The sequence below is a fragment of the Anser cygnoides genome, chromosome 12, assembly GCF_040182565.1.
Source record: "Anser cygnoides isolate HZ-2024a breed goose chromosome 12, Taihu_goose_T2T_genome, whole genome shotgun sequence".
Lineage (NCBI taxonomy): Eukaryota > Metazoa > Chordata > Aves > Anseriformes > Anatidae > Anser > Anser cygnoides.
The window spans coordinates 4,524,612-4,537,025 of record NC_089884.1 but is presented as its reverse complement, the minus strand read 5'-3'; the positions used below and the strand labels follow the sequence as shown (position 1 = coordinate 4,537,025).

General features: G+C 38.3%; 2 protein-coding genes across 2 annotated transcripts in view; both read left to right on the top strand.

Annotated features, from left to right (window-relative positions):
• The window catches only part of CDH13 (cadherin 13), a 482,951-nt gene that overhangs the window by 157,767 nt on the left and 312,770 nt on the right, over positions 1 to 12,414 (top strand). The window contains 1 exon segment of the mRNA XM_067004389.1: positions 4,578 to 4,786. Coding sequence (XP_066860490.1) covers positions 4,578 to 4,786 — 209 coding nt within the window.
• Positions 4,161 to 12,414, top strand: part of LOC136791794 (endogenous retrovirus group FC1 Env polyprotein-like) — a 234,231-nt gene continuing 225,977 nt past the window's right edge. Inside the window, exon 1 of the mRNA XM_067004390.1 lies at positions 4,161 to 4,171. The gene's annotated coding sequence lies outside the window, so the exon portion shown is untranslated. The remainder of the gene's footprint in view (positions 4,172 to 12,414) is intronic.

The following is a 12,414-nucleotide window of genomic DNA, read 5'->3' as shown; positions in this document are numbered from 1 at the left end:
TGCCAGAGGGTTTGGTATCTTCTTTCCGTGAACCTTAGCAGACTCCTTAGGGCATGTGCTATCCATCCAGCTAACATAGACTTTGGTAACTGTTCTTAATTTTTGGTATTAGGGCACTATTTAAATAATCTGAAAAGTTCTTATTGAAAGAACTGTTTGCAATGGGATGTTTTATTTCTGAAAAGAGACATCCATATTTTCTTCCTGAAACCTAGCACTTTTGATCACTTAGATAAGCAAATGGATTGACTCTGAATTGACTTTTTTTTTTTCCAGAATCCACATGAGTTTAAGGAAGCAAATGTTCCTGGTGAGGGGCATTGTGAGAATTACTGGGAATGTAACACAACCTCATACGACATTCCCCAGTCATCCCAGTCCAGGAGGCATCATCATTCTGATAAAGTTCTCATTTGCCTCTAACTTCAGACTGGAGATTTTATCTAAGACTACATTTCTCTTCAACTCTCTTAACAATTTGCTTCAACTTCATCTCTGTTGGCCCCTGGTCCAAATAATCTTCAGTGTTCTCTATCCTTATGATCACTTCATCTCCTTCCACCCACTTCTAATTTCTCTCCTACATATCAGTACTTCTCATAGCCCTTTCATTTTCTTTCCCTCTCTTTGCTATTAACCTCGTCAAATACCCTTGTTTCTATGGTAGACTTGGGAATTGAAAGCATGAGTGCTTTTGTATGAGATATGGTAAGAAAAGTTTCCCACTTTCAAGCAACTCTGCCTCAGCCCTTTGATGGAAAAAGTGCCGTTTCATAAATCAGGGCCAATAGGTGAGCAAAATATAAAAGGTCTGAAAGCGTCAAATTCATAAGTCTAAGTAAACATAAAATATAAATCCAAGTATCTCTGCTAATTCCACATGTCAAATCTGCATGTGGTCTTTGAACTTCTGCAATGCATGCAGATGGCAGCAATGTGGGAACCTCAAGAATTCTGAGTGCTGAGCAGCAAAGTGGGAGAAGTGTACTCCCAGCCAACTTCACCCCTCTTTTAGAAACATAACACAGCATGGCTTCCTTCTGAATGTGGTGTTTGGCTATGGGATATTATAGATCTGAAGTCTGACTTTTTTTATTTTTTTATTTTTTCAGTGATTACTCTGTTGCAGTTGTTAGGCTTTTCTTTTAAGTTTTAGTAGGAGACTTTTTACTCCTGCTATGAATTTGTCACAGATGCAAATTTTTCCCCAGTTGTAAACTATTAATAAAAATTATTATTATTATTTTTTGTATAAGCACCAGCAGCTTTGGCTTATGAGAAGTACATATTTATTCAGTATAACAAGGTAGCTTCGCAAGGCCATGCTTGATTGTTTTTTAAAGGGAGGAGAAGAATACGTTAAAAGATAATCTACTCATAATTCATCAAGGCTGTAATCTATACAGTGATTAGTATAGAAAATTTCTATTTCCCATATTTGTGGTGACAGGGACATTTTGTCTCTTTGTGGGTTGATAGCTTTAGGAGATTACAGAGAATCTGTTAAAACGCCTGTCATGTCACCATCATCAATTGCAATCAGTAGTTTTACTCCGGGGAGGCCTTACCAATAGAGAACCTTCTATCAAAACCCTTCTGTGATCACAGGACCCTTTCTGCAAGCGGTTCCTGGCTTCAGAGAGCAGCTGTGGCTCTTTGGGCAGCACAGATGCCAGCCCGGTCTGAGCACTGGGAAATTGTTTCAAAGTGCTGCTCCTCCGAAATTCTGCAGTTCACACCCTGCCTGCCCCCAGCTTTTACTGCAACATAAGACTCTGCAAGCCGAGGTCTGCGATGTGACAGACGGAGATAGATTTGTCTGGAGGGACTACAGTATCTGAGGGGAAAAAGCGCTTTTTGTTTCTTATTTATAATCTCTCTTGCTTTCAGCAAAATACAATGAAATGGCAAATGGGCTGATGAAATTCTGGTTTGATATCCCACTGTGAATCCAAGGATAGTACTCTTACCCTCAAGTAAATCTGAGGAAATGGGAGGAAGCTTTCATTACAAATATGTAAGCAAGCCCAAAACTTGTGAAGACCAGATCCTTCAGGTATTGGGATCGTTTTTATGCAAGATGCTTGGTGACACAAAGGTTTAGATACTTCACAGTAAAAGGGTAGTCAGGCTCGAATTTACAGGTTCACAACATAATGTTCTTTTAAAAATCATACTTCAGGCTCCTAATTTCTTTGTCAGAGTACAGGGTGCCCATGTCCACGGGCTGCAGGGGCCTCTCAGTGAGGTGAGGCCTGCGCTGCCTGAGGCAGCCCTCAGCCACCTCCAGCCATTTCCAGAACGTTCAGTGGCGGCGCCACCTCAGCACGCCTGAGTCCCTCAGTGACACCAGTGGCGCCTCAGGGACAGCGTATTTAAGAAATATTTAAGAAAGAGCAAAAAGTCCTGCCTGGCAGTGGGGAATGAGGGAAAAAAGTGTGAGAAACAGCAATGTGTGAACCCCAAGGGCAGGGGAGGAGATAGAGAATGAGGTGCTCTGAGCAGGTATTCCCCTGCAGCCCATGGGGAAACTGCAGTGGAGCAGGTGGCTGAGTCCTGAAGGAAGCTGCGGGCCATGGAGAGCCTGTGCTGGAGCAAGGGAAAAGCAGGACGACCAGACATGGGCAGAGAGGAACTGTCAGGTACAGACCAGAGCCCCAGCCCCTTGTGCTGCTGAGGGGAGGGGAGGAGCTGGGAATGAAGGAGTGGGCTGAGCCTCAGGAAAAAGGGGTGGGGAAAGTGGGGATTTAATTTTGTCTTTGCTTCTTACCATCTAGATCTATTTTAATTGTCCATAAATTCAGCTATTTTTCCTCATGTTGAGTCTGTTTGGCTCATGATGACAATTGGTAAATGATCTTCGTGGCTTTATCTTGACCCATAGGCTTTTTCATCTTATTTTCCCCCTATCCAGTTGAGGAGGGGAGTGAGAGAGCAGCTGGCTGTGTGTTTTACGGCTGGCCAATGTCAACACTCCGCTTGTTTGTCAAACAATGTCACAAATCTTATATTCTACACCTTATTTTGAATTTTGGGCATTTGAGTTTTTTTTTTTTTTTTTTTAACCTTTCTCGTCAATATTCATCATAAAATACAGATACATTCAAATTCTGAAACCAGCAACAGTTCCTTTTTCCCTATGATGCTTCTACTCTGGAATTCAGTCCCAGTGAATGTCCGGAGAGGAAGGATATCCACAAGGTTCTCTGGCAGCCCTGGTTTCAAGTTGGCCTGTCTGGAAATGAATGCAAAATTTGGTTTGACTTGTAGAGGTCTTAGTGAAGATGATTTTTTTTTTTTTTTTTTTGTGAAATTGTTCCAAAGAGTGTTTTGTGACCATCCAGTGTGATATTCAGTTTGTGTTTTAAAACCACTTATAGCAATTACACAGTCTGGAAGAGCCTAGGTTTTGGTGAGGTCGTGAGAGAATATAGGATTTTTTTTTTTCCTTTAAAAATAATGATCAAATACAACAAGATAATTTATACAATGAATTTAATTATAAAAAGTGCTTTATTTTCAGTAAAACCCTATTGTCTTTGATCTTCTGTAGTCTGTAACCCTGTCTGTAATGCAGTTTTTAAAGATCCAATAGAAATGAAATGTAAAATCAAAATAGCAAGAGCATAGAGATAAGCGAAAAGTCTGCAGCAGTAGTAACTTAAGGAACAGGTATGAAATATAGAACAGATTGTCTGGGGAAAAAAAACAAAACAAAACACCACATATGCAAATATATCTTTCAGAGATGTCAAACCGAGAAAAGTTTACTTAGCAATTAAAAGTTTGTGGTGAACACCTCTTAATCATATGGCTAGTAGTTATAGCAATGTTTATTCCAGTATTTTGTGCAAAGTGAATCTACTGGACTCAGAGAAGGAGCCAGAGGCAAAGCCTCAAACCTTTATCTTTAGGGATGTTTTTCTCTCTATGTCAACCTTCATAAATACTTTAAATATTCTATGTAAAGTGAAACAGGGCTTTTGACAGCTGTTGTTTAATGGAGAGTTCTCCTTAGCTTAGTAGTGCAGCTTGTGTACTATGTCACGATCCCGGTAGTTAATCAGAAATGTTATAGGTTGATTTTTCCATTATGTAACACTTTTGCAGTAGAATATGAAGTTGAATATTCTGTAAACAACCAATCCCAGAAATAAAGAAAAAAATTTGGGTTATCTGAAACCACTTTGGCAGTAGAAAAGGCTTTAAAGCTCCCTTGTTACACTGAGGAGAATAGCAAGGCTTCTGCTGCTGCTGCCTGATTTGTAGAATTAGGTGCACATTTTGTACTTTTAAGTGATCAGAAAATACTTATGTCCAAAACGTTTAGTTTCTCTCTTCCTTCCCCAATTAACCTAGTCAAAATCTGCTTATCCTTCTGCAATTGCATATTCATAATGTTGTCTCTGAAATAATAACCATACAAATATAAAGCTTTGAAAGTTTTCCCTTAGATTGGAGCCATTTCTTCCTAGTAGACAAGCCAATAACATAAAAATGTTTGAAGTCTGTGTTCCAAAGTGGATACTTAAACTTGTGGTTTTTCTTTTTTTTCTTTTTTTTTTTTTTTTCCCCAGTGGTGTTTGATGACTGCAAGGGGAATAACAAATTGAACTTCGAAGTTTCTAACCCAGACTTTAAGGTGGAACGTGATGGGTCTTTAGTTGCACTAAAGAATGTATCAGAAGCTGGCAGAGCCTTGTTTGTCCACGCACGGTCTGAGCATGCAGAGGATATGGCAGAAATTTTGATTGTCGGAGCAAATGAAAAACGTGGTGCATTAAAGGTAAGATAAATAAAAAGGACTAGAAGAAAATGCCAAGAAGGTGCTGTGAGATATTTACATTGAAATGTGTCATTGAGGACTGTAAGCAGTTTCAATCTGCTAGCAGAGAGATCAAAATTCCATCCAGGTATTGTTGTAACACTTTAGCACTTAGTTTAACTTAATAAAATATTAATTTTCCATGTTTTGAAAGGTATGTTACATCCTCAGGTGTAAATACCAAATATTCATAAAGAAACGATTCATATAAAAGAGCCTGATTATCAACATTGTCTGGTTCTTCTGGTGAACATTATGCCAGATAACCAGTTTGGCAATAACTGAAAATGGAAAAGTCATACTTCTGAATATGTAATTTACGATTTAAAGAACTTTCATGTTCCCTGCAAGTCTAGGGACATGGGAAAGAATTCCATGCTGTGGAAATTAAATTTTCACATGGGTCTGCTTATCTGATACCATTACGTCTTATGCTACATAAATGTGTGCAGGCAGATAGCAATCCATATTTACCCTCTCTCTGTTTGCACTGCTGATTTTTGTTCCACTCTTTCCACTGAATGCTCTATCCATTCTTTTCCACTTTGGAATTTCAGTGTAATACTAACCTCATAATATGGGAAAAAGTGCTTCACAAATTGATTGAAATGTTTACTTCACAGCCATGAGAGTAACAAAAAGAAATGTGAGATAGCCTTCATTTCTGTGTCATGGCATTTAGTAAGAGGCAGGCAAGACAGTGACTTACTACACAATTAAGCCTGGTACCCTTACAAACCTGTAATTTCAAGGAGTATAAAGCAGCCATGATGAGAATGACTGATCTATTGTCCTATTTTGGTATTTAGACTTTCAGCTTCCAGCATTTTCATTATATTTCCAACAATAGCTTAGTATAACTTAAGTCTTCCATTAAAACAATTTAGCTTTAGGGGAAAGGTTGAACAAACTTCTCAAAGTCTGTGGCTGAGGAAAGGTTTTGATCTGCACTTTAAGCAGCACAAGATGTGAATATAGATTGCCAGCAGGGGAAAAGTATCAGAATGTGTAACTGTGCAGAAAGCTGATCAGAACACTTAGAGAGAATTTAATTTTATTTAAATATGCCATATCTTCACAAAGTTCAATTTTAACAAAGTCGTACTTGAGAGACTGTCTTATATGTTGGAGCTGTGGATTCAGGACCGTGCACTGTCGAATTCAGAATAGGAAAAGTACACTTGGAGGAGCTGGGCATTTGGCTGTCCTATGTCTCAAACTAGCAAGACATTTTCCTTCTGGTGCATTCATAAGAATGTGCAAATGATTTTATTTTCACTTCAGGTTTTGAAGCTTAGGAGCAGTTTCAAAATGGGGTTTCTCATTCTCCAGTGAGAAGTTAATGAAACTGTGGAGGAGTTTGAAACATCCCTGACTGGAGATCTGGAGTTCATGGGGTTGGTTTCTCTGCAAATATTTGATTCTCTGATAATCATATTATGGAACTTTTATTCTGGTTTACTTGGAGAAGCAGCCTTTCCATGTCTTCAAGAGGAAATAGCCTCCCATTGAGGCTACAATATTGGGAAAATCATGCCTCCTGAGTAGGAATTAAGACGTGTATTTGCACTGACTACAGCACAACTTTATCAGTGACCTTTTCTCTTTATGCCCTATTCAGGTTCTGGGTCGTCTCTCCTCAGAAAGTTCCAGCAATATTCATTAATATCTAGTGTTGAAAGTTATTACCAGATTAAGCCAATTCTAATTTGGTCCCACTCCTGGGTTCTGTTACAACCACTTTGAGTTGTTTCCGAGAGAGAAAACCAGTCTAGGTCTGGTATATTCTGCTACTTGCTGGTCTTCCCTCACAGGTGGCTACTCAGAGTAATCTCATAACATCATCTCTACCTGCATTCATCACTTATTTATGGATTTTGATATTCAGCTCATAACTGGAAGTTTTCTTTTTATAGTATGTTGATCCTTGGTGTCTGCAGTGCCTTTGGGAGTTAGAAGATGTGTTAATGTGTCCTGGGAATCATCCCCTACTTCATTTAGTAGGGGATCATCCCCTACTTCAAGACAACATACAGGTCTTTGGGACTGGCTACTCTGACCTCAACCAGCATTCTGTAACTGTTAAATAGATGGTTTTTAGCAATCATTTCAGCTATTGTTTGCCTATTTTAAACATGACACAGTCTTGTCTTTCTATTTGTCATACTTAAGAAGGATATAAAGATTACAACATCCTATCTGAAGTGATTTTATGATAAATTTGAACTTAATCTTCTACTTTTACAGTCTGAATGTGTCAGCATGGAACCAGCAGAACTACTCCATCTGTTTAGGCAGGGTGTCTTGGCTAAGAAGTGCTCAGATGGAGCCTTAGTATTTCAGCATAATTTTGTAGGGTTAAGATGAGCACGTGTTAGAGCATTGCTTAGCATTCAGTACTTAGAGTACAGTACCTTGTTTAATTAGGGGATAAGTAGTTAAATATTTCCTCACTGCCAGCAACTGCCATTTCTTTTCTGAAAGCCTGTAACCTACATCTGTGAAATCCCATTGTTAATGTTTCTAATTGCAGATTCCCAACATGTTTGGAAATGACTGACAACAATGATCTCTAATGTGCTGACTGGCAGTCTGAGCCTGGAAAGAGACAGCACAGTTCCTAAAACTTTGGAGGGTGATTGCTACCAACCATACTTTAGAGGAATATTGGAAGTATTTACAGCTGATATATCGAATGCACAGAAAAGCTTTTGGTATTCTAGTGGTTGAAGGATGTGATGCTTTCTCACTGAAGATGTGGGAAGATTGTAGTTAGCCTTAATGATCAGTTAATCAGTGATTAACTTAAACTACCTTTGTGGCCATAACACAATCAGTGGCTGTTCAAATACCACTTACTGTGTAATTCTGCTTTTTTAGTCTAAAGGTCATGTTTTCTTACTCTTCTGCCAGAGACACATTGGCCCTACAGAGCCTGAAGCTTTCTATCATAGGATGGCCTTGACTACAATATGAGGATAGGTAGGTGGCTCCTCAGCATCATCAGCCAACAGTTGCTCTCTGATCACAGAATCTTGTGCAAGATCTAGTGTCAGAAGAACCAAAGTCTGTATGTTAGATTGCAGATAGATTTCTACACCCAGCTTTTAGTGTCTGTTCCTGCTATATTTTTGGCTAAATATGTTGGGTTCCCCCTGTCTTAACAGAGGGGAAGATTCTCAAAAAGCCACTGTCATTTTTGAGAGGTATGTGGTATATGACTGAACAGAAGAGTTGTCACGGGCCCATGGAGTGTGTAGCATTTACAGGGTGTCATTTTCTCTGTAGTAACACGTGTGTGTGTGTACTTGCACCCTTGGACAATCAGTGGAAGAAATGAAGTTCACTTAGCTTCAGCTTGGGGCAGCACTGATGGGGCATACACACAGTCTGTGCTTATGCTTTGTGTTGCCCCATGTTTCCTTAATTCCCCTTTCACACAGCCAGAACTTGAGTGTTTGATGAGATTAAAAAAAAAAAAAAAGTTACGGAAATGTTTTTATTCATCCAGGATTCCCAAAATGAACTTTAGGCTTATTCTGAATAATGAATAATAGGGTTCAGATCTCTAATGGAAAACTAAATCACTCACAGAAACGTGGTAGGGAACAAACTGACAGAATTGATGAGTGGCAGTAGTTATTGTTCAAAATTATACCTCATCCAGTGCCTTGTCCCTGCTTTGTTTTGTAGGAATAGTAGTTGGAAATTTCATCACATCTGAGCATTTAACCAGACATTAGTGGTTTTATTTATTTATTTAAGGAGTCTGGGTTTGTGAAAGACAGAAAGTATAGCTAACCTTTTCTGGAGTCCCATAAAAGATTGTGGGTTGAAAAATGCAGCGAGCTGGGAATTGAATTGTGTACTCCAAGGCTAAATAAAATGGGTGTTTGTTAGATTATGGAGAGGGAGAAGGACTAATGCTGGTTTTAATAACTGTACTCCTAGTACACTAGGAGCTAGAAGAAAACCTTTGGAAGTGATCTTTCTCTGCAGATAGGCTTTTTTTGTGTGTTGGCAAATGCAGCCTTTATTTTCCACAGCAAAGGGAGTTATTTAGAACTTTTATTTGTTACTGCATCACAGACACTGAACGGGGGGAGCTAGATATCAAGAATCTGGCACCAAAGCAGATAAGAGGGCAGGCAGATATTCAGAAATTCCAGGCTGGTAGTAACTTCACTGTATGGTGCTCAGCAGTTGTCCATACAGAAGGATGAAATGATTAAATAAAAACTGTCAAACCCTCAGGACACTTTTCAGGCACTGGATGGAAAAGGAGAAAGAAAAGAAGAGATAAGAGAGAGGAGCGCACCCTGAGACAGCATGTTGTAGACGACGAAAGTTTAAAATCGTCTCCAGCAGTAGCTCAGATCGAAGGAAATGAAGTTGCTGCAGTCCTGCTACTCTGTCCAGTCCACTTTGTAACAGTGAGAGGCTAGTCAGATAGGCTGCTTGTACTTTTCCTTTTGTCCAAGCATTGTTTTCCCAACATCAGTGCCATGATATGTTTATTATAGTGGGGATGGGAGTGGCAGCCTGTCTGAGAACTTCCCCTGCTGCCTTGAGGACCTGAATTCTGTTTCCTACTAAGTCACTGCCTCGATATTTGTGCAAATTTCTTTAAGTCTATGCCTCTGTTTCCTCTGTTTCTGTTTCTGTATCAAACAGAAATAGTGAAACTAAGCTCCTTGGATCTAAATGTTAGCATTTCTTGTTTGTGTCTTACTCTCTGCTTTATCCCTGCAGTATAAGGATTGCAAATTTTATTGATATGAGATAAAAAGTGCCTTGAGCTTTAAAACCTACATGCATAGTTTTCTGCCTTAGATGATAAAGGATCAATAGTCTTATTATGAACCAGGATTCGCTCATGGAAAAAAATACACAAGGTAGTGAGCGGTTGAGTTTTGTCATCTGGCAGTTCAATAATTTATTTGGAAAATAAGATCAAAAATCAACTGCTCTGCTATAGCAAGCAATCATTCCCATTAATGTATATTAGCAGTTTTTTCATTTTTTTTTTTCAGTTTAGAATAGAGTTTCAAATAGGTTGAAAATTACTGTGCAAAAGTATGAAGATGGAATCACATATGAGATATTGACAAACAGGCTAAAAGAGTTTCATATTATTAGATCTGCATACAGCAGTTGCTGCAAAAAGTAACGCATTGCATAAATAAAATACCAGGTTTTGCTTTTCATTTTAAGGCACAAAATAGAGTAAGTCACAGGGGTACATCGATATATACGATACACTTATGAGTTATTACACTGTTCAAAACAGTATGTAGAATACAATCACTTTCAGAAAATCTGCGGAGATACTTTCCCTTTGGACATGAGGATTTCCTTTAGGCATATAAACATGGGTTTTCTTAAAGAGCAAACAAATGAAAATCCCACTTCTTGCTTTTGTTCTGTTTGCTAGAAAGCTTAACATAGTAACATTTGCCTATTAGCTGTTAAATGATCAACTTTCTATTACTACTTTTATATTTGTTCTTTATGACATTGCAAACACCAATTGACTTGGACTTCATGCATTAAATACTGAGCTGTAAGTTATTTTAGAATTTGATACCTGGACATTGGTGATTTTTTGGTAAGTGGCTTTTTCCCTGCTTTAATCATCAATGGAAGGATGCTAGTAAATTTATTTATTTATTTATTTTTAAGTCAGCAGTGCTACATTGTAGGTTTCACAGAATACATCTTAATTAATGTCAGTGAAAGCAAGAGCTTGTTCTTATCAATGGGTCATTCTGTAGTATCATTTAGCTGCCTTTTTGGCTATATTTTTATAAAAATCCTCTGTGCACCACTTGTTGTTGGTAAACAACAAAGAACTCCTTTTATATAAGAAGTCTCCTTAGCCACTGAAATAAGCTATTTTCTATAAAAATTCCAGTCACTTAATTTCCATTTTTATCCTTCAGCCTGATCCAGAACCTGCTGAAATAATCAGATTCCAGCAGACTTTAGATCAAATCCTCAAAGCAGGAGTTTTGTCTGACAGTGCCTTATGGATGTGATTTCTGCACCTCTTTACTTGACGGTTGCCGAGTGACCCTGCAAATCCCTTGGCACAGTGTACATGGGTCGTGGTTTTTCATCTATAACCCCACTCCCCCTTTACTCAGCTCTGCAGCAGAGCCTCACCTCTATTGATAGGCTTGTGCTTTCCCTCAGGCCTGGGCTGAATTTATCCTTCTGACTTAACTCTGCAAATTCCCACCACCAAAGAAATGCAGGTTTCGTATGCACTGGCTTTGGAATTTGCTCTGACAAAGATCCATTTATCTGAGAATTATCATGGTGCCAAGAGATGTGGCAGTTGCCATAGCAACAATTACATATTGTGTTGAATACCAGAGTAAATACTGTAAAGAATATGAGCCACTGGTGGTTTTCATTAACTTAACGTTCCTTATTTGGCCAAAGTGTGTCTTGTAAGTTTATTCACTGTATATATAAATGCTTAGATCAAACATGTGGGCTAGCTTTCCTTCCCTTTCCCTCAGCCCACAACTTCAGCATGTAAATGAGATGTACTTGGTTATTTAAGGAGAGAAAAATGGTCTTATAGACTAGAAATATGAATAATTGACTGTGAAACAAGAAGCTGTTAGCTTCTGTGAATGTTCAGTGCTTTCCTCTGTGAGTAATCTATGTGATTTTACATGATCTAGGGGTGCATTTGCCCTGGAAAATGGACTTTTACTTTCCAGTAGCAAACAGAACTAGGACAAGTACAAAATATGGCTAACAGGAATTCGAAGGTGAAATGAGGCGATTTTGGAAACAAACCCAATCTTTGTTAATTTTTCAAAATTATTAATGGACTAATGACAAGCAAAAATATTCTAAATGAACACTTTCTTATTAAAAGCATCTAAAGTCATATCTCCTTTTAGCACTGAATTGCATTTAGCCTTTCTGTTCTCACTGCAGTAGCAGGTATCTTCCACAGGCCCTTTTTACTATTGCTTGCTGTGCATCTGGCATAAATTTATTTTATTTATTTTTTTGGGGAAGCTTAGAACCAAACGCAGTTCTGGTAAGGAATCAATTTTGTTCTATTTTCTTTTAAAACACACTTGGGTCTTATCCTTCATCCATAAGACTTAATGGCAAAACACCATAAATCTCAGTGAGGGAGATTATTCAAAGATTGTTTAAGCCTTCTATCTGAATTAAAATTCACCCTGGCACAGGGTGCCAAGAAAATACCTATCTACCTCTTACCACTAAAGCATTTTTATGAGAGTTTGAATGGTAGGTGAGTTGCATGAAGACCTTTTGAATTGAATTAGCTTTTTTTTTTTTTTATCTATGACGCTAACTGTCCTAAATCCACTAAATTTTGTGCAAGAGTGATAAATCTTCATGCATTGACGTATATATATTTTTTCAAGTTACTCTTCTGAATCCAGCCTGAAAGTATTCTGATGATATGGAGAAAACGATTCCAATTTTTTGTGCTAATCTCCAGAGATTATTGATGAAGTTGTGGAGAAATTGTGCCAGAGGTGTGGGGAACATTTTAAAGAACCATTTAGAAAAAAAAATAAATCATTGCAGCT